Source organism: Triturus cristatus, chromosome 3_2 (genome assembly GCF_964204655.1).
Source record: "Triturus cristatus chromosome 3_2, aTriCri1.1, whole genome shotgun sequence".
NCBI classification, from domain to species: domain Eukaryota; kingdom Metazoa; phylum Chordata; class Amphibia; order Caudata; family Salamandridae; genus Triturus; species Triturus cristatus.
In genome coordinates this window covers 955,671,164-955,698,909 of record NC_140584.1, presented here as the reverse complement: position 1 = coordinate 955,698,909, position 27,746 = coordinate 955,671,164, and the positions used below count along the sequence as shown (strand labels likewise).

Below are 27,746 nucleotides of genomic sequence, written 5' to 3'. Positions count from 1 at the left end.
GCCGATTAGTCAGTGCAACATTGGTGCAGTGCAATTTTGCACCCACCAACAAGTGAATTTGGTTTTGCACTTGGTCGGTTGAGGCATATGTCTTTTTTTACTCATGTTTGTCATTGCATGCCATTCTTTCACTAATCCTGTATACTTCACCAACTTTACACTATGTCTTTCAAAAATAACTTTGGTGCCAGTTGACTAATCTGCATGCACAACATTTTCCAAAAGAAGTTAATCCACCTTGGTTCCTTTATGGAAAGTTTTACGCTGATCCGTCAAGCAAGATCCAAGTAAAAGGAAGGGAGGATTGCGGGAAAGGGTCACAAAATGTTGATTTCCCAATGTTAATTCCCATAGGAAACTTTGCTCTCTGAGAAAGAGAACAGCTGAACGTAATACACCAGATTTGGCGAAAAGTTAGAACTTTACTCAGAAAGCATACTTTTTGTGATAACTGTGTACATCCATTCAGCCGTTTTTGTGAAATTTGTGTGTAAGGAGGAGCTTGGGGTGGGCTTGAAAGTGTTAAAAACCTCAGTATAGTTGGGTGGTTTGTGACTTAGGAGCTCCACAGTACCGGAAATGAAAAAATAGGGCACTCTGATTGACGAGGGGAGCATTTTTTCCCCATCTGCCATTTTGGTACTGCGGGGCCAGGACAGGTCCTGCAGTACTGAGCAATCGGATTGGTTAGTCACAACTCAGAAGAAAATGTTGCTGCCACCATTACAGGTCTTGGGGACTCTCTCCACGTGTCCTGAATTTTTTTTGTAAAAACACTAAAAGGGAGTAGTTTAGTGACACCTTGACCTCCTGGCACTTGTGAGGGAGATACATGTTTGTGCTGCGGGTACTGTGTTATTCCCACGGAACCCATCAAAGGCCCTTGCTCTGGGAAGCTTGCACTGTACCACGGTATTATCAGGATGAAGCTTGAGCAATGTGTACTGCAGGGGTATCGCAGTACCTGGAAAATAAAATGTGGGTTGGGCGCCAGCAGTGGGATGGGTGTCTGAAGGCGGTTGGCCACTGAGCCTGGCTGAAGGCTAGGCCCTATAGCAAACCTCCACTGCGCACTGCCAAACGCAGTGCGCTGTGGGGGAGATGGCCCCCAACAGCGGGATTGAGTGCAGGGCCTGGCCCTGCGGCTAATACGTTCATTGAGCTAGTTGCAGCTCCAAGGGTTGTATGACGTTACAACGCATGCTTTTACCCCGCATGCCGTTGCAACACAATTTTTTAATCGGACTTGCTGTCGGGGGTGCGCTGGAGTTTGGAATAGTATAATTTACTATTCCAACTCCAGTCTGTGCAACAGTAGGGAAGGTGTTGGATTTAAATCCAACACCTTATACTCCCTACAGCAAGCCATTTTAGTTGTAATGGCATGCGGGGTAAAAACATGTGTTGTAATGCATGCATTGTAACGTTTGTTTCCCAAGCCAAGATGACATTCCACTACCACTAACACGACGCCACAATCGGAGCAGTGCTTTACAATCCCCACTCGCCCTGGGAAGTCATAGAGCGCTCATGTGCGCTTCAAGCAGTTATTCACCCGTTGCAACACTTCATGGCCGTGGGTCCCAGGCGGTTACCCCTTTCCCTCAGTTAAGTTATTTTGTCCTCATTATGTTGTACCCTCTACCCACCGTTCAGTGTTACTCTACATCACACATAGATTAACGCCACAGTACGCAGTGCGATGGCTGTACATCCGCTAGCACCTCCTCTCAGGTGTTGTAATGTTATTGATATCCGTAGTACATCATACCAGACACAGTACGCGCCCGCCATCACTGCTATAACCTCAGTATATGTTTTGCTAACGCATTATTACTCAGCAATTGGGATTGTTTAGCTATTGTTGTACTGTACTGTTAAAGCTATAAATATCAATAAAAAGATTTAAACAAAAAATAGTTCATTGAGCTAGTTATAACTTGCACACCCCACCGTGCACTGCTTAAGATCTCACGTATTACACCACCCATGACATGTTTCATTATATTATTGATGACATCTCAAGTGACATCATTGATGATCACACTGATATCATGCAATCATTGTGACACCGTCCTACAGGGTTTGTGGACTTAAACTAATTCAACGCGCTACACCTGTGGCCCATTTTGTATTGACCTTAATAGAATAAACCTCTTAAATACATCAAAAGACTGGAATTTTAAGTCAAGCTGTTGGTTGATGGGTATACATTTGCACGGAAAGGACACCTACCAGGCTCTATGGGCAGCCCTCTGTGGTTTAGTAAAATGCACTACACATATTCCTGAGATAGACGTCTTGTGCAGAATCTAGTCCACAGCAAAAGCAGAGAAAAATTACATTCACACTATAGCATACTTAATTAAGGTTCCCAGTGTATCTGTTGTGTTGCAAACCAACCAGCAGCTAAATATAAACTAGGGACACAAATTAAATCTCTAAAATGCAACAAAACATAAACAACTCAAATTGTCATGTCGACATCAGACGCTACGTTTTCTGTTTTTATAGAAAAGTGAATGTGCAATATAGTTTTTTTTTGTAATCCATCCATATCTGAATGTTGGTTGTTTATGTGCTTGGAGCCCTGTCTTTTGTGTCTTTTGGTCTATGTGCATGGCATGGGTGCCTGTATTACTGTTCTCTGTCCACATAAGTATGTTGAATGTGTATATGTGGGTCTATGTAGGTTTGCAGCCATAGTTGTATGCATCTATGCTGATTCATCTTTATATGTGCATCTGTGTGTTCCTGTTTTCGGTTTCCATGCACTTATACAAAATATAACCTATTGGGTTCTTACAGGTTCATAGCCGGTTTTCTAAGCTCTCCTAGTTTTGGCAGATAAAGGAAGTAGAGTACTGTGTGCGCAGTGATTTCTGTAGGATCCCATAATTCTGGCCAAGTGAGAGACACCTGAACTAGAACTCCGGTCTATTGGTCCCACGCTGAAGACCACTACAAGCACATCTTGAGACATTGCCACAGATCTGTTCCAATGTTTCATTCGATCAAACATCATAGTTTGCGGTTGATTGAAGACAAAGTCAAACTAAAGGAAATGCCTTTCTGATTTTCTAAAAGGGCACCTACCTGATGCTTCGCTCAGTGTTTCTTCTGCAGTTCTTCTCCTCATCCCTCTGTCACTGGTCCTTTCAGCAGAATTGTAACTTGGTCCTGGTGGATTGCCACTGTTGAACTGTGCAATTCCAAAGGAGGTATTGATAAGGTTGGATTGAGAGCTCGGTGACAAGATGAATACAGTTTGATGTGTTGTGATAACCAAGAGTGTCAACAGTTGTTGATGCACACACGGAATGGAGAATGCAGCCACGCAATGTGTTCCAGTTCATATCTTGTATTATATTGCAGAATCTGTATAGTACTTCATACCCCTCATAGTGCTCCTATTTGTATCCGGGTCTTAGGGTCTACTCTCAGACTCTATGGTTGGAAGGATGTTATAAAAAGGGTGGGGGGTGCTTGAATGAGAGCTTTTGAATGGGGCGCTAGAATTCTAGAGACATGCTCAAAGTCTAAACATTGTGTGCCATATGTCAACACGCATAGGTATAAAGTGCTGTGTAGAGTGTGGGAATTGGTTCCCTAACAAGGACAGAGTCACCACAAATATCCCTTGATGTGACCTCTTCCAAGAGATGGTATTTTTGATAATGAACAGGGGTTCATGCTGGGAGGAATGAATGATGGTTTCCGTGGAATTAGTTGCTCAAACCTGTACTTTGTGCACAGGGTTTGTGGTTCATAGTTCCTAGAACTCCAGTAGACGTGTAAAGGTGTGGAGGTAAGTCAAGCAGGTACCTAGAAATGTTGGAGGTAGTCTGTGTTTAATAAGGCAGGTCTGACAGTAGTAGACCTGCAAACTGCTTAGTTTAAAAGAGTAGTCCCCACAGAACGTCCCACAAATAAATTGTCAGCCACATTACAATGGTGCAAAAAGCCTACACTCATCAACTAATCCATGTAATGTTTTGGACCACTTTCAAATGTATGTTTTCACACACAAGATAATTATTTTTCTGTCACAAGGACATATTAGCTTCCCATCTACATGAACACATGCACACTTTCCCTCTCTCTCTCTCTCTCTCTCTCTCTCTCCCTCTCGCTCTCTCTCCCTCTCCCTCTCTCTCCCTCTCCCTCTCTCTCTCTCTTTTCTCTCTCTCCCTCTCTCTCTCACTCTATCTCTCACTCTATCTCACCAATCCCACCCTCCCAGATACGTAGCAGGAAGCAGCCTGGCTTGCCGTATGTAGTGTAGCGGGTAGGCAGTCACATGTCCCTTGGAGTGTATATGGTTATTCGTGGCATGTCTTTAAAGATGTCAGGTAACCAGCGTTGTAGGGTATAGAACTTTGCATATCCAAGGAGTGATTGAGGTTGACTGAGACATTTGCCCATGGCTGGAGGAGGTAGGTCAGGACATGTGTTCAAGAGTGGAAAACATAGGCTGAGATATGTTCCCAGTAGAGTAGGTATTAGGCAGAGACATGTCTCTAGGGTTGTAGGGATGTAAGTAGTGGCATGTCCTAAAAGGTATAGGAAGTTCTCCTCCTTGTATCTTTTTTCACCGTCTCCAGGAAGTAGACGTTGAAAAGATCTAAAAGAAATAAGCATGCAAATTGTTTTCCTTTTCTTGTCTTCCTTGCAGGTCCTTATTGCCAATAATGGTATTGCAGCTGTGAAGTGCATGCGCTCCATCCGTCGCTGGTCGTATGAAGTGTTTCGAAATGAGCGAGCTCTGCGCTTCGTGGTCATGGTGACCCCGGAAGATCTAAAAGCCAACGCGGGTGAGTCTTTCACTGCAGGGACTTGTTTTTAGGTCTCGCCTGACCCAGCGCATGCGCTGGTCTGGCGAGACATTTTGTGAGGGCTCCAAAAAGTGCTACCAGGCCAGCCTAGAGCTACAGTGCATGTGCGCGGGCACGCGCGCCGCGCTTGACCGAGGTTACTTTCACTTTCGCGGCCGCACTGCCGGTTTGATGTTTGATCGCGATTGCGATCACTTTCGCGGCCGCTTGGCATAGCCAATAGGTCTCGCTTTTGGGACCTTATAAGTATTTAGTTATGCAACTGTTGCATGGCTAAACACTTATAAGGTCCCAAAGGCGAGACCTATTGGCTATGCCAATGCTTGTTTAGGTTTGGCGTTGGTTTGTGCCTTTTGGTTTTACTGAAATAAAACTGTATAGAATGCTACTTTCTTAAATGGGCTTTCTGCCAGCCCTCTCGATCCATTGGTCTGCTATTATGTCATTCACATTTTTCTTCTTCCCATTACAGCATGGGGCAATGGGTAGGCCCTCTTCAGTCATTGGCCAACTTGCTTGTGATTGACGGCATTCTGCACTTTCACAAGTAACACGTTGGCACGCAAAGTGACCACTACGACAAAGTGCGCTTTTTGGACAAAAAATATTTTTCCTTTTTACCAATATATTTTTTATATTGTTGAGGGCCCAGTAGTTCCTCCAACATCAGCAAACTTTCAAAAATGATCTTAAAGCAAAATGAGTATTGCTAGGGCAAAAAGTCTGGCAGCCGACCCAGACCTATTGGCTTTGCAGTTATTATTTTCTTCACATTTTCAGATAGAGCGGGCACTTTTTCATTATATTTGAATCTTCTTTTTTTCTGGGGCTCCCCTTTAGTAAGATGATTGCTTTCTGACTAGGGAGGTGACACACTCAACATTTCTAGATAGCGTTATTCTTAAATTGTAAAAACATATTCTGAACATTGTGAACACCAGTTGTACAATCAAATAACCTCCGAATTGCACGTCTATGAGAAATGTGTCATCTCAACGCATCTTTCTTTCGTGAGTCGTAATGGGATCTTTTTAGTTTTTTTAATTCAAATTTGTGTTCTTTTTCCTAAGAGTCTTACTGCCTTTAAATAAAGGCTGTGAACGTTTGCTTTGCAGTCATTCACATTGTGGTTTTGTGGCTCGGGGAGGAACGTTGGGTTTTTATAAACTTTCCACCACTTTAAGTGTGAAGCAACTCAATGTTGCGAGTTTCTCTACTTTTTATTTTTTAATAGCACTATCGAATCTGACCGGTTTTAGTCACATATCAAAGACGAGATTTGACTGGCTGCAATGTAACACGCTCCTTTCTTAAACCCTACGGATTCTGTAGCCAATGGTGCGAAGTTGCTCACTTACTTGATGACTGTTGGCAGAACTTTTAGCAGCTGGGACATCCTGCCTGCGGGCGTTGTGTACTTAAGATGTTTGATATGAAAACAACTTTAATGTTAAAAAAAAAAGTGTGGACTCCTGAGCAGACCCTTGAGATGGCTGCAGCTGGAGTGTAGCGGGATTCCACATCCCCTACATTTTGTGTCCGCCACACATACAAGACCGCCGTGTTCAGACAAGGGTGATGCGCAACAACAATGGTCCAATCGGAGAGACCAGCAAAAAGGACAAAGCTAAACCAATTAACTTATCCTACTTTCATTATCAGAGGTAAAGGCATGATTTTTTATATGAAAACCAACAACATGAATACATTATGTTCAGAAAATAATGTATTTATGCTGTTGGTTTTCATATTAAAATTAATACATTTATCTCTTTGTGTGTGATAAGAGTTGATATTGTTCTATACGCTCTGCCATATTGATAGAAGCAATATTTCACCTCCTTCCTCGGATAGAGGAGGTTGTTTTGGATAAATGAATATAGGATAAGTTAATCTGTTTAGCTTTGCCCTTTTTGCTGGGCTCTCTGATTGGAGCGTGTTGTTACATATCGCAATTTACCCAGGTACTTCGGGTTATTTTTGGGTTACCCCATTGTTATGTAATGGGTGTTCAGACTAGGAGCATTACAGCCGTTTAAAATGTACAATGCAAGGCTCAACATTTTGCAGAAATCAAGCTGCTGTCTATGCCATCTGTTATTTGTTTGTATTTACTTTTTGAAGTTTGTTATAGTGTAAACTTGGCCCAAGAGCATCACAACACTTTACAAGAGAACAAGAAAATTGATATGGATAAGAATCAACATACAAATAACCGATAAGCCACAAAGAAAACACTTACACCCAGCAGTTCGAATCAAGGGCGAAAGGTCAGGTCGATTGTGCCTGGATAGATTGGATAAGTCGAAAAGGAGAGGCAGAGAAGCTATCCTAGCTTCATCCAAATTGTCTCTCAAATAGGAGGATTTTGTGATCCTTCTTGAAGGTGGCAAGACTCAAGGTCGACCCTTTTTGTACTGCTATGCAATGGTTGTTCCATAAAACATTTTTGCCTGAAGGTTGGAGGTTCCAGCAGGAGAGCTTCAGCATTTCTTAATTGTAGTTGGTGTTTGTAAATTTAGCAGCAGCTGTCGGAAATGTCCCAGTGTCCGTGTGTATTCTGGTATTTAAATGGCCGAGGCACCGCTTTCGTAATGCACCGTAGCCCCAGTCATGTTGTGGCTCCACGTCAGTCTCATGGAAGAGGATCCCCCCAGCCCTGGGTACTTTGGGTTATGGTTGAAGGGGATCTCCCCTCTTTCCCTCCCTGCCACCCCCTGGCCGCACTGCATGAGGAGCGACTCTGGAAGTTGTCATCTGGCATACATTGGTGGAGCCTGCCCTACCGAGTGCAGAATGAGGTAAAGCCCGCCGAGTAAGAGACTAGAGCAGGAGGTTGACATCCCCACAGTTCAAACTCAGTGTGCTTGTCGCAGATGGAATCCACCAGATAGCAAAATGGCTCCGTGATTCAAATGCTCATTACTAAACAAGCGATGATTCCCAGGTCATGAGTTTGAATCCTGGCAGGCCGGCTCATCCTTCCATACGTTAATAAATGCAATACCATATCACTGGATAGTAGTAACATTTGATTTTTACAGCGCTTTAACTCTGCTTACGTGTCGGTAGGAAGTGCTATAAAAAAACAGTTATTATTCAGTAAGCATATATTGGAAGAGCAGAGAGTGCTTTCAACATGCTATATCATACCCTTTCCCTAAATGTGGTCTTAATTGTGTCAGAAGCCTAGAACATTTTATTGACTTTCCGTTTGAAAGCAATAGATCAATCCTGACCCTTCTAATCGGATGGCGCTCTCCAGTCCAGGGTGGTATTTCTTCTCTGGGGCCCATGGTGATGATGCGCACTTCTGCAATATGGGGAAGTGGTCCTGGAGTGATGTTCTGGATCTTCCTGGGACCAGTGGAAGAGAGTCAGGTCACAATACAGGGTACCTCCTTCAGGGAAGGTGCTAAGAGTGACACTTGCAACTCATTGAAGTGAATCAAACAAATTGATGCCGCTGGTCAGATGAGTTGAGCAGTACAGAACAGCAGAGCACAGTGATGTCCGTCGCGGTTTATGATTGATAGGCATTGACCGAGCTCAGGGAACCTTTACTTCTTCTCCATATGCTAGATCACGCAGTTTGTGAAGTGCTAAATGCACCCAGGATTGGACCACTCCACCAAGAGGCAGGTTCCTGCGATGGAAAGAAGATATCCAGTGACTTGGTGTTAATGACTGAACGCCACCAAAGAAGTCTACTAGTTTCAACAGTCTGCAAGTTTCCGATGATTCCGATGTAATTTTTACTTGATCCCCCTTTGGGAAAACTGTTGCTCTAGTTATGAATATGTTGATCCTGAGATAATCCTCCTAACTATAGGCTTTAATCTAGTGAATCAGTATTGTAAGCTAACTGCTGTTTGAGCAGTAAGAACCGTATTGCCAGTGTACATAAAATATTTAAATGGTGCACCCAAAATTTTGTTGAAACTGAGGTGACCTCCAGAAGAGCCCCATGTAATTTTGCTGTATAAAGATTGTATAATGGGGGCCATTGTGATTACCTAGACAATTAGATTTATTTGGGTGGGAACCTTAATCTGCATTTGTTCTGGCTCTCTATTTTTCATGTGGATTTGGACTGAGATTGACAAAGTTGCACAAGCAGGCCTAGATTTAAAATACAGGGAGTGAGAAAACGGAGTTTCATAAGAAGGTCTTTAAATGCACCATATTCTGTTTTTTAGCTACAGATGTATATTCAGATTAAGTGAGGGTTCATTTCCTGCTATGGCCACGATGCTCAATTTTAGTAGACAAAAGATGTGGTAAATGCAAGACTTTGCCCAGAGTAATAGTACTGCCTCTTGTATCCACAGAATACATTAAGATGGCCGACCACTACGTGCCTGTTCCTGGGGGACCAAACAACAACAACTATGCAAACGTTGAACTTATTCTTGATATCGCTAAAAGAATTCCAGTGCAGGTGAGCAGTGGAGAAGCAAGTCATTCAACCAAGTGGGTGGATCAGAGATGGACTGGCTGGGATTGGAAGGGCCGTATAGCCCTTGGTAAAAGCGTGGATGCCCTGGAATTGATATGCTCCAGCCTTGGAAACTGTGTGGTTGTTTGTGCCTTCAGGATAGAAAGCTCCTCATGTCCATGTGATAGAAGTTGTGTACATGTCCATAGGATGGAAAAGAACTACATGTCATTCAAAAGGATAGACTGTCCCCAGTATAGGAGAGCGCTGAACATCCTGGGATATTATAGAGCTGCTTGTTGCTTGACAGTAGAGAGTTGCATGGTGTTGGGATTTGAGAGAGCTGGATGCTGTAGGTACAAGCGACGGCATGGACCACTTGGATAGAACAGTGATAAAATGAGACAAAACATCCAGTGATTTTGTAAGATTGCCCCTCCCCCCCCCCCCAGCCCTGTTGTTTCTACATTTGCAGTCCAATGGCTTGCACTTTTTCAGAAAGTCCTATGACTCTTCCATTTTTAAATACCATTTGGCATCAGGATCCCAAAATTGTCTCCCTCCGATTCTGCTGGACCAGCATCATTGGGTGGGATCTCGAGGCTGAGGGATGGTGGATGCTTGTCTGCCCTTGAGCATGTCTTGCGCTTGTCAGATCAAGACCCTTCCCTGAAAGCCACCCTCAGCAATGAAGCTTTCTCCTGCTGTGAGGAACCACATCTCCTCTGCTCTAAAGCTAATGCCTGGTGGAACTTCTGCAGCCTGGTGCGGTAGGCCTTGCTCGTAAGATCCTCTTGACCCACCTGCCACTCCCATTGGATATGAGACTTGATCCTTCATATCTGCGACACCGTTACAGTCACTGGGAACACCATATATACCAAAAATCTTTCAGTGCATGAAACCAATGAGCTTAAACTCGGTAGGGTTCTTGGTTCGCTCGCACTGATTGCCCGAAGGATGAATGAAGGAATGTTTTTATTTGCACTTTCAGCCTCTTCAGGACTTTTGTGCAAACACTTTGAAGAGAATGCGTCTTCATTTCTGTGTCACTGTGTCACTACTCTAATGATGAATGTAATATGAAGATTGCTTTGATTGTACACTGAATATTATGAGTTTTGGGTCCAGCGTGTTTCTGATCTCATTTCTTCTTCTCTATTCAGGCAGTCTGGGCCGGCTGGGGCCACGCATCTGAGAATCCCAAACTTCCTGAGCTTCTGTGCAAAAATGGGATTGCTTTCATGGGTAAGAGCATCTGAAGTGGCATTGGCACTAGGTACAAAAATCTGTAAAATCCACCTCAAATATTCCTCAGTGGACCTATTGACACATTCTCCTTTGCTAGATTTCCAATAGATTGGTGCAACACACTGACCATTAAGGATTGTGTTTTTTAACATGAGCATGAATTTCTGAATCTATTTCTTGTGTGTATCCCTTTTCTTTGCAGGGCCACCAAGCCAAGCCATGTGGGCTCTTGGAGATAAGATTGCCTCTTCAATTGTGGCTCAAACGGCAGGCATCCCCACCCTCCCATGGAGCGGCAGTGGTAAGAAACCAGAATTGTGTGTCACCTGGTGTTAGGACCCTTTCTACAAACCGATGCTAGGAAGCGGTGTGATAGTATCGGCATGGCATCCATTCAACATCTGCGAGTGTCGAAACTTTACGTTATGCCTTATGTTGCAGGTCTCACCTTGGATTGGCAGGAGAGTGACATGAAGAAGGGTGTCCTGAATGTCCCCCCGGAGTTGTATGAGAAGGGCTACGTCAAAGATGTTGATGATGGATTGAGGGTAAGTTGCCTTCTTGTACCATTAACTCAGGGCTTCTCAAAATAGCGTCTACCAAATGATTGAAGCTGAACTAGTGTTTTTACTCACAGAAACTGCTCTGGTGCAATTTTCTTGTATAGGTATATGTGACAAATGATAACATGGCCGAACATTAGAGACTTTTTGCTGCTTTTTTCCTTCTGTTTCCTCTCCCATGCACTCTTTGTGCAGCTAGTTTCCAGTCTTTCACATAACAGTTAAAGTATTCTAGGGAATGGGGTCTTATTTTTACATTTGTACATGGCGGTCATCTCAAAGGGGAAGTGGGGTGCTGGCTTTTAAAATGTAACCATTTACTCCTTGTTGAAAGCAGTAACTTTAGATGAACTAGTAATAGCTCCATTCTCAGCATGACTATCAGTATGTGGCAGCCAGCAGCCCTACTGGCCACATGTGGCGACAGTGTCATAGGAGAGGTATGGCACAGCGGCTAGAGCGGCTGACTCCGAGGCGCGGGGCTCACAGTTCAATCGTGGGCGCCGGCGGCAGCTCAGCTCACCATCATGTGACTCTGGGCAATAGCTCACTTAATCTCCCCAATGGCCCCCAGCCCCATGAAACCTTAAGGGGAGATATGTTCTCACTTTTCAACTATGAATTATTATTATTATTATTAGCTTCCAAATGTGGCAACAACAGCTGTCCCCTCTGTGCGTGCTATTGATGGCACTGCCATCGGTGTGTTTCAGTAATAGCTCTACATCTGCTATGTGGCAGCAATAGCCCCACACTCAGCATGAGGTGCCAGCAATGGTCCCACCCTCAGCATGCGGCGCCAGCAGCCGGCATGCGGTGACAACAGCCCTACCCTTAACGTGTGGCACCAGTAGCCAGCATGCTGCAGCAATAGCTCGTCTCTCAAGTTGCACAGGTTGCCCCATTCTTAGCTGCTGACCGCAGCATCCATACTCGGAGTGTATGGCGGCCGCTCGCCTACCTTCATCTTGTTCCAGCCAAGGACTGCTTTCATCTGGTAGCATCTACTTGCTCACTCTACAATGAAGGTCATGGTTAGCCCTACGCTCCTCAGATGCCAGTTGGTTTGCTTACAAGAACTCAACATTCCATATTTCAGCTGATGGCTCATTAGCCGTGCTCTAAGCTGGTGGCAACTGATGCTTGTAGAGGTCGGTATGCAAAGGCTTTGTGTTAGGGAAACAGGAGGTTAGAAATGGCGCTGCCTGCCCACATTCCCTGTCCCTCCACCCAACCCCAGCACTGCGAAGGCATTATTGCTTGAGCTCCATCAGGTTTGGTGCATGTCTCACAGCAACCGCAGTAGCAGATGTAAGCCATGGAGTTTGGGTGTGGAAGACTGGAGTTCTATTCTGCAGAGACCCTGATCATTGCATCTAGGCGGGCAGATGTTCAGTTCTATGGGAGCCTGTGAGGACGCTTTCTTTTCTAGGTTCAGTAGTAGTAGTAGTAGTATCTTTCTGTTCTTGCAGCAAGGTGCTGGTCCCTGGAGACTTCCGTGAAAGGTAGGGTCAACATTGCTGAGTATTTCTGAGTAGAGAACATGTTGGAAAGAAGGTTACAGTGTTCGTAGGAGGGTAGGCATGTGTGGAGTTAGTCAGCATTTTCATTGTCTACATAAACTTGTGGCCCTTATAACTGCTCTTCTGTGCTCTTGTGTTAAGTCTTCTGATCGTTTAGCATCCACTATTTTCGCTTTTATTATTGGATTCTTTTTTCCTCTCTTCCATCTTGATATTTCCATCTTTTGCTGCTGTCTCCCATTATCCTTTTCTCATCCATTTCTCTCGCCTTTCTTTCCTGCCTTTCTGTCTATGTGACTTTTAATTTCTCAATGATGTGCCTTATGTCACTGTTTCTTATCTTTTTCTTCTCTCATTTCCTTCTTTCCCTCTTTTCTATTAATTAACTCCCTCTCCCTCTCCCCTCTATCACACTTTCCTCTTTTTTCACCCTATTTGTTTTGTATTCACCTTTGCTGTCTTCTTTTTCTTTCACTCCCTTTTCTTCTCTTACTATTTCTTCCTCCCTCTTACACCCATTGCTCCTTCCTCTGTACTCTTTCCCACCATGTCATTTTCTCTGTCGTCTTTGTCCTACATCTCCATCTTTTTTCTTCCCCCTATTTTCTCCCTCCTTCTTTGTTCCCTCCTCGATTGTTCTTTCCCTGTTCCCTCTCGCACCACCTTGTACCTTTCGCCCTTTCTCTCACCAGGCTGCTGTTGAAGTGGGATACCCAGTCATGATCAAAGCCTCAGAGGGCGGAGGAGGGAAAGGAATCCGAAAAGTTAACAATCCGGAGGAGTTCCCCAGTCTCTTCAGACAGGTATGTTCATCCTGGAGCAGTTCTACGACTGTAGCGTTCTGAGAGCCTGCATTGTGCATGATTGCTTCCGCCCCATCACACCTACTGCACATCCGCGTGCTGATTAAGGCCAGCATTACAAGTTTCTAATTAATTCCCCGGGAGTTACTAGCGACATAACTAATTATACCAACCGGTACCACTCTGAATTAACTGGGCTACAAGTTAAACTCCCCAACAACGTGACAAACCTGGAATTTCTAGATCATTTACCCCAGTTACCCATCCCCCAGATACTGGGGAGATTTAATGTAGATATTAACGACTTGTTGTTTTAGGTTTGTGGTAAGTATGTGGGTGTGTGGGTGAAGTTTCTAAGGGGTGTCTTTGAGGGGGAGGCTGAGCACTCTCTTGGTAGACTGTTGCCTGTCCCCCGCCCCCTCCCCCAAGGTGCAGGAGGAGGCCGTCATGGACTTTGGGGTGACTCAGCCTGGAGCCCCTGCTTGTGTCCATCCATGTCTATCCTGGGTGTGGGTCCTCTCCCAGAAAGACCCGGACTGGTGTTATATGGACATTAATCCTTAAATTGGGAACGTAAACCCCAGGGCGAGTAATAATTCATTTACTGACAGGAATAGCGTACTATTTACTTTAAATTATAACGCGTGAAAAAGATACAGCCAGTATATGCAATTCCATCTGCCTACTTCATACGCATCGTTTCTTAGTGCAGTATTTTTGGATCCAAAAATGCTAAATAAATTTCCAATCGACGTCTTGGAGTCCTTCCCTGGGACTTCTTTGATGTGGTGTGAGAAGGCTTTTATCTTCCATCATAGATTGGCATTTTTAAGAGTACTCTTCATGAAGATCACTGGATCAGTGTCTGTCAGTCTAGCTGACTTGTGTGATTGTGGGTCATCTGCACTGTTTTCTTCTGGACGGTTGTACTTGTGTTGTTTTTCCAAGACATTAGTACAGTATTATTTTTCTCAGAGTGGCAGATCTTGAGTTAAAGTTTGAAAGACATCACTCCATCATGTGAGCCCTTCCTGGTTTTAAAGTTGCTGTTTTAATCTGATTGTGGAAAAGACAAAGAGCAATGCCATGTCTATATTCCCTTTCAGGTGTGCCATCTTCTCGTGGCTACCTACATCTAGGCGTCCACAGATCACTAAAAGTGGCTCATCCACTCATCCTGGGAGATAGTTGCTGTTCAGGTTCTCCAATAGCCACTACTGGGTGTGCACTTGTAGGTATTCCCCAGCAGTTATCTAGTCCTGGGTTGTTGATGACATGTGCAGTGTATCTCCTCGTTGTTTTTTAAGGCATCTTAATGTCCACTGGTGCAAGTGCACTATGGAAGTTTAATAAGTAAGTAAATAGATACCATCTTTGTCCAGGATGCTTTTTGAAGACCATCTTTCCAGAATTCCAGAATTTTGTTGTGTCCTATTGAAGCTTTTTTTTCAGAATTGTTTTCCAGCCCGAGAGACGCAGTGCTTTCTTTGTCCTCTCTGTGAGTTCGAAGTAGGATTTTCTTGTACGTAAAGTTGATCAATTTTCAAGGCCTTTCATTTGGGCACGCTGCATTGCTACTTTGTTGGCCCATTGCTACGTGTCTTGAGCAAGGAAACAAATGTGATTGGTTTAGTTGGATTATGGGCTTGGCCTTACAACGTTTTTTTTCTCTCTGCGCTTTCAGAGACTGCATCTAGGCAGATAGGTATTCTAAGTTAATGGAGTTATGTATGCCGCTTTTGTTTCTGATTTCCAGACATTGGTGATCAGGTAGATGGGTGTATTCGTGAGTAGCCAATCAAGTGTCATTGGTACTACATTGGGGACGCGGTAACTGTCCAATCTGTTCCATTGTAAACTTGGAATACTATCATAATCTACCACTGATGTCCGTACATTTCGAACTAGCGGCCCCTCTTCTTCTGAGGCAACAGGGTTCTTTGTCGATGCCATGTTTCGCCTTTTTTTGTCTGCTTGTTTTGCTTCCAAGCAGCATTCTTCATCTCCTCTCCATGATCCTGCTTTGACATTGAAGTTGCCTCCAAATAATGTTCACTCTGCGCTTGTGAGGGTTTTCTCGGGGTTCTTCCAAGTGTTGGATTAGGGTCCAAAGTCCACCTGTTTGAATTGTGAGTTGACATTAATGATCCATCGGGTCATTCGGGTCGAAAAACCATATGGCCGCATCGAAGGTAGCAACTGACTCAATGTTCAGACATTCCCAGGTCCAGTTCATTTGTAGATCTCCAGATTTATAGCTCTGCATGCGTGGACTTCAAGGACGCCTTTCTTTCCCAATTCAAATGCCACATTCCCTACAGTACTTGTTTGCATCTGTGACTAGTAAATGTTTTACATCACTAGGTTGTGAATACCATTTAGAGTTGACTCCTGGGTGCCATTTTCTTGAGGAACTACTGTATGTGGTGTTACTCTGTTTTGTGGCACATTCCTGTCCCTATCGTACCCTCCTGGAGACCAAAGAGGAATACCCGAGCAGGCAGTAGACCTGTCCTTAGAAATACAGAAAGTCCAGGCCTGACGGACAAAATGAGTGTACATGTCAAAATTATTTTCCAGTGTCACAGAAAGATTTGGAGGTGGATGAGCCCTTACCCAGAAGCAGGCTCCTACTTATTCAATCACATACAGTCTTGTTGGTGATTACTGGTGATTTCATTATTTGTGTTCCACATTACACATGTTCCTTTGGCACCCTCCATCCACCTTCCATCCACCTTTCCATATCCAACTGCAACTAATCATGCATAAGGGAGCAAGGCTTTCCCTGCAATGTTTGTCAACTTTCTCTGTTGACACCAAAAAGATGAGAAATTGGCTTTTGTTTCCTGGGTTATTTGGTTTGGGCTGTGGCTGCTGACATATGTTGGAAACATACCTTTGATTGAAGGAGGAAAAACAGGGACTGCGCCATGAAAAACCGTCTATTGCTCCAAAAACGTATGTGTAGAAATATGTTTTCAACACATTCTGTCCCAAAAAGACATCTAGTGGGCATGTGTCCAATCCAACACACATACAGTATTCACTTTTTTTCCCACTATTTGATATATTTATTTTCCATTTAGCAAAACTGCAAAGTAATGTGCTGCTTTATTAGAACTATAGTCATTAATATATGGAAAGAGTAGCACAGATCGAGCCATGTTACAGAAAGAGATCCAGACTCACAGCGCACGTCAAAACTGAAAGAATATTGCCTTTAACCACAACACTTGAGCACTGTTTGTCTTTGTAATTCTGAACAAAACATACATATGACGCACACATACTGTGGACTGCTTCACTGATGAAACAGTGGTCATTATGTCACTGTGAGAAGGAGCATGGATGCAGGTCACATTACAAAGTTTGTGAATATGGAGGTGGTCTCTTGGTTCCAAAAACTGCAAACAGGACCCTAGGTTTCATGAGAGACGTATTTTATGTTACACTGTTTTTATCCCCTCTTGTTATAGTGTGTCAACTCTGAATCCTTCTATCATTGCTGTGTCTTGTAAAGCGCTTGGATACCCTCGGGTCTAACCTGCGCTATATAAAAATTCTCAAAAAATTCAATAAATATTTTACACTATGAAGGTATTTACCCTCTTCACAGAGGTGAAAGATATAGATATTATTTTGTCTGTGATTCGGTATTATTCTGGTTACTTTTGCTGGTCGGAATGCTGGATTATCCACGTGGATGCTCTTGGGTCATTTGGCGTCTAAGCTGGGAATACTTAAAGTGGTTATTTTTGCACTTTTATCTGAAGCTGAGTATTTTCCAGGTAATATTACTATGCTGGGTGGTCATCAATGTTCTAATTTGAAGTATGTTATTCTAAAGCTGCTATATTATAAGAATGTTTGTTTTATAGACTTGTTATCTAGATTCTGAATTTATGAGTAGTTAATTGGCTTATTTGAGATCTTCTAAGGGTTGCCCTAAGGCTGAAATAATATCAAAATTGGTTTGGAGGCTGGTCAATGAGTAGAGTGGGAGGCTGGCTTAGGTTTAGGAGAACTTTTCGTTTTTATTATTTGTATCTGTCAGAATATCCATGAAAATGGGTAGAAATCAGTCAAAATGTGAATCATTCACAGCCACACAAAGTAGATCATGAAAAACTGTGTTTGAAAAACAACATGACCACTCTGTATGGTTTCTGAATGACCTCATTTCACATTTCCCTTCTTTTGTTGTTTGAGGTCTGTCTTTGGCCTTTTCAGTTCCAGGAAGATATTTTGCGTGAAACTCTCCATAATTTAATCGTGAATTTCTTTGTATTTGCGTGGCAGGTTCAGGCCGAGGTTCCAGGATCCCCCATCTTTGTCATGAGGCTGGCCAAGCAGTCTCGTCACCTGGAGGTGCAGATACTCGCTGACCAGTATGGCAATGCCATCTCGCTGTTTGGCCGTGACTGTTCCGTCCAACGCCGGCACCAGAAAATCATTGAGGAGGCCCCAGCCACCATCGCCACCTCGATGGTGTTTGAGCAGATGGAGCAGGTAGGCTGGGTTTATTCCCTGCAGGTTGTCAAAGTCAAGATGTCACCATGATCCATGTGCAGTCTGTTGTTTCCAATGTAGGAAGCCCTGTAACTTTGCTGTTTCCTTTATTCTCTCAGTGCCTTACAGCATTGTCTTTCCACACTGTGGGGCCTACTCACAAAGACATATGTGGAGTACCCCAAAGTGGTACGGTTTCGCGCACCCTCACAAACCGTTGTGAATTGGTCCCAAAACATCTCCAATGAGAATGCTCTGGGGATATTCCCATATAATAAGCAGAAATAGAAAGAACTGTGCTCTCTTTGCACATTAATAGGTAATTGAACTTTTCGGGCCCCTTCACAAAAACATGTATGAGTATGTAGGGCTGTATATTGGTCCTGGGTGCAAGGGCTAAAGATCCTTATCGGCTAGTGAATTGAAAAGACCTAAAACTGCCATAATTGTGTTCATGGGTGCCCCAAATTCGAGCTTAGTAAAACATCACATTGCCCATTTACTTTTAATTTGAGGCCCCATATGCTAAGAAAACCATCTGGAGTGGAGTTGTTGAAGTCCCCAATGGCTCATGTGTGAATCTTTGCTTGCTTCTCTTGTACGCCTGAGGTCCACTCTAGAGCGAAGCCTTTGCGATGGGTGATTTAATGAGGTATCGCTGCCAAGAGCATGGTGATCAACTAAGTGAGAAAACTGAATGAATAAATAAGCTTGCTTATCAGTGTATTTGCACTAAATCACTTGAATACACTTTTAACTTGGAGGTGAGGGTACAGAGAGAATTGCATTCAGGAGAGGTGGCTTCAAAGTTTTTCTTTAAAATATGTTTGGTTATTCCCTATATGGATGCATTTTAAAGTTAGGATGTCCTGGACGGCTAACTGTCTACCCCACCTCCTTCTGAGCGGCCATATTTGGTGAGATGTGGCCTGTTTTTGATTGGATGTGCTCAGGGATCCTTGCGTTCTGTTGCTATGGTAATTGCAGTATCATTTAAGGCGACTCGGGCATCGAGTGGACCCAGGGGTGCGGTTTCAGAGCTGTTCTTCTTTCCAGCTGCCGACATGCCCACAGTGTTCTCAACCACTTCGTTCATGGTGTAGCAGACTGAGTCAGTCCAGCCTTGCGGCGGCTCAGGTTCCTTTCACCAAGTTTCAGTGTTTGAAAGCTCGTCCACTCTCTCTGAATGGTGTTGCAGTGTCTCTTAATGGCACCCCCTTAACCAATAGCTTTGCACATTAAGACGCCTCCTGAGTGCTGCCCATGTGTGAGTGCACGCGAGCTCAACCCTGACTTGGCCTTCATGCCTCTCAAGCTGCAGAGGTCGATAAAATGCCCCAGTTACATAAGCACATCCCTGCTTAGGGTAAATGAAGGCCATTGAGGGCAGCATGCACTACACTAGCCACACTGATGACTAGTTCCATTTATTATGGTGTTTACGGTTAAAGTGTGGGTCAGTGGTTACACTCATGTGACACCCTTGCTTACTTTACATAAATAAACGTTGGTTGTTGTGTTAGGTAGACATTTCAAATATTTAAAAATGGGGAACGTGAGGATTTATCTATTGAGTTCCTCTTTGGGGATTCCGGGCCGGGCTGCCAAGTGTTAATTAATGCTGGGGGCGGCAGGGAGGGGGTCTGTGAATGTGACAAGGCAGAACATAGGCCATGCGGATGGCACTGGACTTTGTTTGGAGATGTTTTGTAAAATGCACATAAAACACTTCAAGTCTTATTGGATGCTACACTACACGCCCCGTGGAACCCTAGCTACACTCAGCTAAGATGGCTACACGGCAAGCGACATCAACTCTTTTTTTTTTTTAATCCTTCAGTCTTTTATGTTTTTGCTCTTCTCAAACCCAAGACCGTGCAGGCTCTGACAGCTCATTGATTGTTACACATACACTGAGGCCTTTGTTTTTCGATGGCAAGACTTGTGCTGGTGCATGAGCCGAAGTTAAAGGGGTTTTGTGGGCACGCGTCGCTGATAGCGCCATGACCGAATTGTGCTTTCTTTCCCTTCAGTGCGCAGTGAAGCTTGCCAGGATGGTGGGCTACGTCAGCGCTGGCACGGTGGAGTACCTCTACAGCCAGGATGGCAGCTTCTACTTCCTGGAGCTCAACCCCCGACTACAAGTCGAGCACCCCTGCACCGAGATGGTGGCTGATGTCAACCTGCCTGCTGCCCAGCTCCAGGTGGGTCTTGTTGAAACAGGTGGTAAGAGAGGAAGGGCATGATGCATGCAACGCAAGCCTATAGCATTAGTTCTTTCACCGTCTTTAGAACCATCTATGAGTCTGTTCACCCCCATCTGCAGTTAATGTTGAGTTATGCAGGTAGCGTAGCTCACATCTGCTGTTGGAATGGTCTTGTAGCTCTGCGGCCACTGGCATCTGTGTGTCTGCCTAGATCTGCGGCTTCCTAGCAGACCAGAGTCCGAGTTGTAGTACAATGATGTGTTTCGCATACTGGGACCGGTTATCAGTCACCCTTTAAAAATGGAGTGGTGATACCAGTATTACTGAGAGCAGGTGGAATACCACCCTATCACTGAGGGTAAGGGGCCTGCAATGGGGAATACCATGCGGTGCCCAGAATGACCAGGCACTAGACCCCTTTGTATTTGTTCCTAGTTTCCATGCCCTTTTCTGGTCAAATATTCCACCTTGTTTTGGCAGGTGGAATATGTGCCCAGAAAAGCCATTAGTCTAATGGATGCTTTATTACCGGGTGCAGAATCCCAGCTGTTAATATTGGGCAGAATACTCTGCCTAGTAAAGCTTACAATCACACAGAGCATAATTTCCACAAGAAAATATACAGAAACACCATTTGAGACAGTTCCTAATGAGGCCCTTTCTGTTCTGGTCCATTGCGAAGACTGTAGGGTGTGATCTGAAGATTGAGGACTGGGTTCAGCTGCCGGACACTGTAAGCGAGCATGTTAGGTGCTTGACTGCCGGTGTGCAAGTGTGTTATTCCCAGAACTGTGAGTGTTTGATTTTAATGTGTACAAATTATTGAATTTTGACAGACTTGAGCGAAGTAGGAGTTGGGCTGAAGCAGTCATCTCTTTTTGGGAGAAAACGTCACTAAGATTCTCATTCCAAATGGCCCGGCATTCCCTATGGGGCCAGTAACTCCTTTTACCGACTCCTGTTACAGGAGTTAATGGCCTCACCCCCAGGAGTTACTGGGCCCCATCGGGAATCACTAGTGATGTGGAATTAGTGCACCCACTATCACCGGGGAATGGTAATCCCACATTTCACTGAGGATAAATTCTCCAGGTTGTTCAAACTTCAACTCCATAATTACAGGTTTACGTTTGGAATATATGATGCAGAAACAATTATTCACTCTTGTATTTACCACTGACGACTGGCATATAAGGAATCAACTTGTTATTCACTGGTAATACAGATCATGTGTTACCGATACCTGAGATATTGGTAACACTGTCTGAAGTATTAGTTTTCACAACATTAGGAGGGCAACCTAATTTCCTTGTTCACATTGAACTTTCCAATTCGAATTGCATGTATCTGTAATCACTCTTTTGTTTTCAATTACTTTCCATATTTAGTTTTTCAATTGATTTCCAGACGTTGGTGTCTTTTTCCATAAAGTTATTTTTATTAAGTATCCAATTCCATCACACTTAAAACAGACCCAGCCAATGCGTTTCATCCCTTATAGGGACTTTATCAGGGCAATGTGATTTATCCTCCTTTTCAAAATTCTTCTTTTCCATTCCTTACCCATTTAAATGTCTGGGCTCCCTTCGAGCAGCCTTTCGGCGTGTGTGTCATAATCCTATCCGATCGACTGTAAGGGATGAAATGCGTTGGCTGGGTCTGTTTTAAGTGTGATGGAACTGGAAAGTCGAATGTGAACAAGGAAATTAGGTTGCCCTCCTAATATTGTGAAAACATTTACCAAGGATTGAGTATTGTGGGCAGTCAGAACTCCAGGAGTGGGCATAAGAGAACTGTAAGATTGGTATATTTGACCGGTGCCATCCAGAAACACCACTGCTGGCTGTCTTTTGGAAACTGTCTGAAGTATTACTGGCCTTCAAATCCGGGCTATTAGTGATGAGGGCCAAAGTAGGCTGTGCATTCAGATCTCAAATGGCCTGGACTGGTGAAGCAGGGTGCAATGTTTCCATCATCCTCCTCCTGCGCTCCACCACCCTGCCTCAGCTGTGTCATCATTTTCCCTTTGAAGGTTTGAAGGCTACATTTGATTTCTAATCTCCTATTAATCACTGAGCAGCATATTGCTGAGACATCCTCGTCCCGATTCCTGGAATGATTGTCCAGGATCCTGTGCATCGTTCATAATTGATGGAACACAAGAGTGTAAAATACATTACTAGAAATGTTTCTTGGCTAAGGTCCAGTCGGCTTCTTCTGTACATATAGTGTCAACTCTTGTTGCAGATATTTCATTCCAAAGTGAGTTGCCCCCTCCTGTGGCTACATTGTGAGAGTGGGAGAGATGAGCGCCTGGCCTTTTGCCTAATCCATCCTTTTGGACTAGCAGCAGGGATTGAATTGTCCCAGATTGACAGGCCTCTCGGAAATGATAAGGCTCGATTGACAAGGGTGGTTGGAAGCTGTGACAGTGGCATACGCCTAGGCATTACTGGGGTTTACGTTTGCTCGTTTAAATCATGAAACTCCATACCCTAGCTTAAATTCCGAAATGTACATGCAGAAATAAATTGTATACAGATACATGGAAAATAAACCCCCCTGTGTGAAAACGGGAATATTGGTTGCACATTCTCAGTCCACTTCTGGGCCAAGTTCATCTGTCCGCATCAGGAAATGCTGACAGATGTGGGAAGGCATTGAATGTGTGGTGTGTACCAACAAACATATGTCTTTGTGGCTGTTCATCCGTATGATTCAGGAAGTGCAGACAGATGTGGTAAGGCATTGCACGTGTGTGCAAGTACCAACAAACGTATGCCTTTGTGGACAACTGTTCACCTGTGTGCATTCGTCTGATTCCGGAAGTGCAGACAGATGTGGTAAGGCGTTGCACGTGTGGTGTGTACCAACAAACATATGTATTTGTGGCTGTTCACCTGTGTGCATCCGTCTCATTCAGGAAGTGCAGGCGTTGCACGTGTGCGCAAGTACCAACAAACGTATGCCTTTGTGGACAACTGTTCACCTGTATGCATCCGTCTGATTCAGGAAGTGCAGACATGAGGTAAGGTGTTGCACGTGTGCGCAAGTACCAACAAAACGTATGCCTTTGTGGACAACTGTTCACCTGTATGCATCCGTATGATTCAGGAAGTGCAGACATGAGGTAAGGTGTTGCACGTGTGCGCAAGTACCAACAAACGTATGCCTTTGTGGACAACTGTTCACCTGTATGCATCCGTATGATTCAGGAAGTGCAGACATGAGGTAAGGTGTTGCACGTGTGCGCAAGTACCAACAAACGTATGCCTTTGTGGACAACTGTTCACCTGTATGCATCCGTCTGATTCAGGAAGTGCAGACATGAGGTAAGGTGTTGCACGTGTGCGCAAGTACCAACAAAACGTATGCCTTTGTGGACAACTGTTCACCTGTGTGCATCCGTCTGATTCAGGAAGTGCAGACATGAGGTAAGGTGTTGCACGTGTGCGCAAGTACCAACAAAACGTATGCCTTTGTGGACAACTGTTCACCTGTGTGCATCCGTATGATTCAGGAAGTGCAGACATGAGGTAAGGTGTTGCACGTGTGCGCAAGTACCAACAAAACGTATGCCTTTGTGGACAACTGTTCACCTGTGTGCATCCGTCTGATTCAGGAAGTGCAGACATGAGGTAAGGTGTTGCACGTGTGCGCAAGTACCAACAAACGTATGCCTTTGTGGACAACTGTTCACCTGTGTGCATCCGTCTGATTTAGGAAGTGCAGACATGAGGTAAGGTGTTGCACGTGTGCGCAAGTACCAACAAAACGTATGCCTTTGTGGACAACTGTTCACCTGTGTGCATCCGTCTGATTCAGGAAGTGCAGACATGAGGTAAGGTGTTGCACGTGTGCGCAAGTACCAACAAACGTATGCCTTTGTGGACAACTGTTCACCTGTGTGCATCCGTCTGATTTAGGAAGTGCAGACATGTGGTAATGCGTTGCACGTGTGGTGTGTACCAACAAACATATGTCTTTGTGGCTGTTCACCTGTGTGCATCCGTATGATTCGGGAAGTGCAGACATGTGGTAAGGCATTGCACGTGTGCGAGTACCAACAAACATATGTCTTTGTTGCTGTTCACCTGTGTGCGTCTGTATGATTCAGGAGGTGCTGACAGATGTGGGAAGGCGTTGCACGTGTGTTGTGTACCAACAAACATATGTCTTTGTGGCTGTTCATCCGTATGATTCAGGAAGTGCAGACATTGTGGTAAGTTGCACGTGTACGCGAGTACCAACAAACGTATGCCTTTGTGGCTGTTCACCTGTGTGCATTCTTATGATGCAGGAGGTGCAGACAGATGTGGTCAGGTGTTTCACGTGTGCACGAGTACCAACAAACATATGCCTTTATGGTTGTTCACCTGTGTGCAGCTGTGTGATTTAAAAAGTGCAGACAGATTCGGTAAGGCGTTGCACATGGACGCGAGTACCAACGAACATATGCCTTTATGGTTGTTCACCTGTGTGCAGCTGTGTGATTTAGGAAGTGCAGACATGAGGTAAGGCGTTGCACGTGTGCGCAAGTACCAACAAAACGTATGCCTTTGTGGACAACTGTTCACCTGTGTGCATCCGTATGATTCAGGAAGTGCAGACATGAGGTAAGGTGTTGCACGTGTGCGCAAGTACCAACAAACGTATGCCTTTGTGGACAACTGTTCACCTGTATGCATCCGTCTGATTCAGGAAGTGCAGACATGAGGTAAGGTGTTGCACGTGTGCGCAAGTACCAACAAAACGTATGCCTTTGTGGACAACTGTTCACCTGTGTGCATCCGTCTGATTCAGGAAGTGCAGACATGAGGTAAGGTGTTGCACGTGTGCGCAAGTACCAACAAAACGTATGCCTTTGTGGACAACTGTTCACCTGTGTGCATCCGTATGATTCAGGAAGTGCAGACATGAGGTAAGGTGTTGCACGTGTGCGCAAGTACCAACAAAATGTATGCCTTTGTGGACAACTGTTCACCTGTGTGCATCCGTCTGATTCAGGAAGTGCAGACATGAGGTAAGGTGTTGCACGTGTGCGCAAGTACCAACAAACGTATGCCTTTGTGGACAACTGTTCACCTGTGTGCATCCGTCTGATTTAGGAAGTGCAGACATGAGGTAAGGTGTTGCACGTGTGCGCAAGTACCAACAAAACGTATGCCTTTGTGGACAACTGTTCACCTGTGTGCATCCGTCTGATTCAGGAAGTGCAGACATGAGGTAAGGTGTTGCACGTGTGCGCAAGTACCAACAAACGTATGCCTTTGTGGACAACTGTTCACCTGTGTGCATCCGTCTGATTTAGGAAGTGCAGACATGTGGTAATGCGTTGCACGTGTGGTGTGTACCAACAAACATATGTCTTTGTGGCTGTTCACCTGTGTGCATCCGTATGATTCGGGAAGTGCAGACATGTGGTAAGGCATTGCACGTGTGCGAGTACCAACAAACATATGTCTTTGTTGCTGTTCACCTGTGTGCGTCTGTATGATTCAGGAGGTGCTGACAGATGTGGGAAGGCGTTGCACGTGTGTTGTGTACCAACAAACATATGTCTTTGTGGCTGTTCATCCGTATGATTCAGGAAGTGCAGACATTGTGGTAAGTTGCACGTGTACGCGAGTACCAACAAACGTATGCCTTTGTGGCTGTTCACCTGTGTGCATTCTTATGATGCAGGAGGTGCAGACAGATGTGGTCAGGTGTTTCACGTGTGCACGAGTACCAACAAACATATGCCTTTATGGTTGTTCACCTGTGTGCAGCTGTGTGATTTAAAAAGTGCAGACAGATTCGGTAAGGCGTTGCACATGGACGCGAGTACCAACGAACATATGCCTTTATGGTTGTTCACCTGTGTGCAGCTGTGTGATTTAGGAAGTGCAGACATGAGGTAAGGCGTTGCACGTGTGCGCAAGTACCAACAAAACGTATGCCTTTGTGGACAACTGTTCACCTGTGTGCATCCGTCTGATTCAGGAAGTGCAGACATGAGGTAAGGTGTTGCACGTGTGCGCAAGTACCAACAAAACGTATGCCTTTGTGGACAACTGTTCACCTGTGTGCATCCGTCTGATTCAGGAAGTGCAGACATGAGGTAAGGTGTTGCACGTGTGCGCAAGTACCAACAAAACGTATGCCTTTGTGGACAACTGTTCACCTGTGTGCATCCGTCTGATTCAGGAAGTGCAGACATGAGGTAAGGTGTTGCACGTGTGTGCAAGTACCAACAAAACGTATGCCTTTGTGGACAACTGTTCACCTGTGTGCATCCGTCTGATTCAGGAAGTGCAGACATGAGGTAAGGTGTTGCACGTGTGCGCAAGTACCAACAAAACGTATGCCTTTGTGGACAACTGTTCACCTGTGTGCATCTGTCTGATTTAGGAAGTGCAGACATGAGGTAAGGTGTTGCACGTGTGCGCAAGTACCAACAAAACGTATGCCTTTGTGGACAACTGTTCACCTGTGTGCATCCGTCTGATTCAGGAAGTGCAGACATGAGGTAAGGTGTTGCACGTGTGCGCAAGTACCAACAAACGTATGCCTTTGTGGACAACTGTTCACCTGTGTGCATCCGTCTGATTTAGGAAGTGCAGACATGTGGTAATGCGTTGCACGTGTGGTGTGTACCAACAAACATATGTCTTTGTGGCTGTTCACCTGTGTGCATCCGTATGATTCGGGAAGTGCAGACATGTGGTAAGGCATTGCACGTGTGCGAGTACCAACAAACATATGTCTTTGTTGTTGTTCACCTGTGTGCGTCTGTATGATTCAGGAGGTGCTGACAGATGTGGGAAGGCGTTGCACGTGTGTTGTGTACCAACAAACATATGTCTTTGTGGCTGTTCATCCGTATGATTCAGGAAGTGCAGACATTGTGGTAAGTTGCACGTGTACGCGAGTACCAACAAACGTATGCCTTTGTGGCTGTTCACCTGTGTGCATTCTTATGATGCAGGAGGTGCAGACAGATGTGGTCAGGTGTTTCACGTGTGCACGAGTACCAACAAACATATGCCTTTATGGTTGTTCACTTGTGTGCATCCGTCTGATTCAGGAAGTGCAGACAGATGCGTTAAGGCGTTGCACATGGACGCGACTACCAACGAACATATGCCTTTGTGGTTGTGCACCTGTGTGCAGATGTATGATTTAAGAAGGGCAGATATGTCTGAAAAGGCGTTGGATGTGTTTAGACTGTCAAGAAACGTATACGTGTATGGGAGTTCACCTTTTCGCGGTACCCTCCTCTGCCACTCCCCAGCGAACCCCTGCTGCTGATCCTCTGGGTGGCACTTAACGAACAACCTGCATGCTTTGTGGAACTTCCACCCGTGGAGATGTTTGCCCTGCATGCAAGATTTAGCCTGAATCACTGCACTGAATTCTGAGTTTCAATTCCAGAATTTGCGACGGAGTAACGTATACAGGCCCTTAGTATGCAGTCATTGTGAGGTGGGTTTTGATGCTTTACGGGCCCCAGCATGTATAATGTGCATTTCATACGCTGTAATATATTCTCAAATCAGTTCTCCCATGTTTACCTTCCTCACTTCAACTTCGCCTCGACCAATGATATCTGTTATCTGGAGTTCACCTTTA

The 27,746-nt window shown here is 44.7% G+C and overlaps 1 protein-coding gene across 5 annotated transcripts in view; it reads left to right on the top strand.

Moving 5' to 3' along the window:
• ACACA (acetyl-CoA carboxylase alpha) overlaps positions 1 to 27,746 on the top strand; it is a 938,215-nt gene that overhangs the window by 159,027 nt on the left and 751,442 nt on the right. For all 5 annotated transcript variants that reach the window (XM_085649480.1, XM_085649478.1, XM_085649479.1 and 2 more), the window contains 8 exons: positions 4,676 to 4,814; positions 9,167 to 9,276; positions 10,440 to 10,521; positions 10,727 to 10,825; positions 10,966 to 11,072; positions 13,303 to 13,413; positions 17,716 to 17,925; positions 19,959 to 20,129. In XM_085649480.1, the coding sequence (XP_085505606.1) occupies positions 4,676 to 4,814; positions 9,167 to 9,276; positions 10,440 to 10,521; positions 10,727 to 10,825; positions 10,966 to 11,072; positions 13,303 to 13,413; positions 17,716 to 17,925; positions 19,959 to 20,129 (1,029 nt within the window). The remainder of the gene's footprint in view (positions 1 to 4,675; positions 4,815 to 9,166; positions 9,277 to 10,439; positions 10,522 to 10,726; positions 10,826 to 10,965; positions 11,073 to 13,302; positions 13,414 to 17,715; positions 17,926 to 19,958; positions 20,130 to 27,746) is intronic.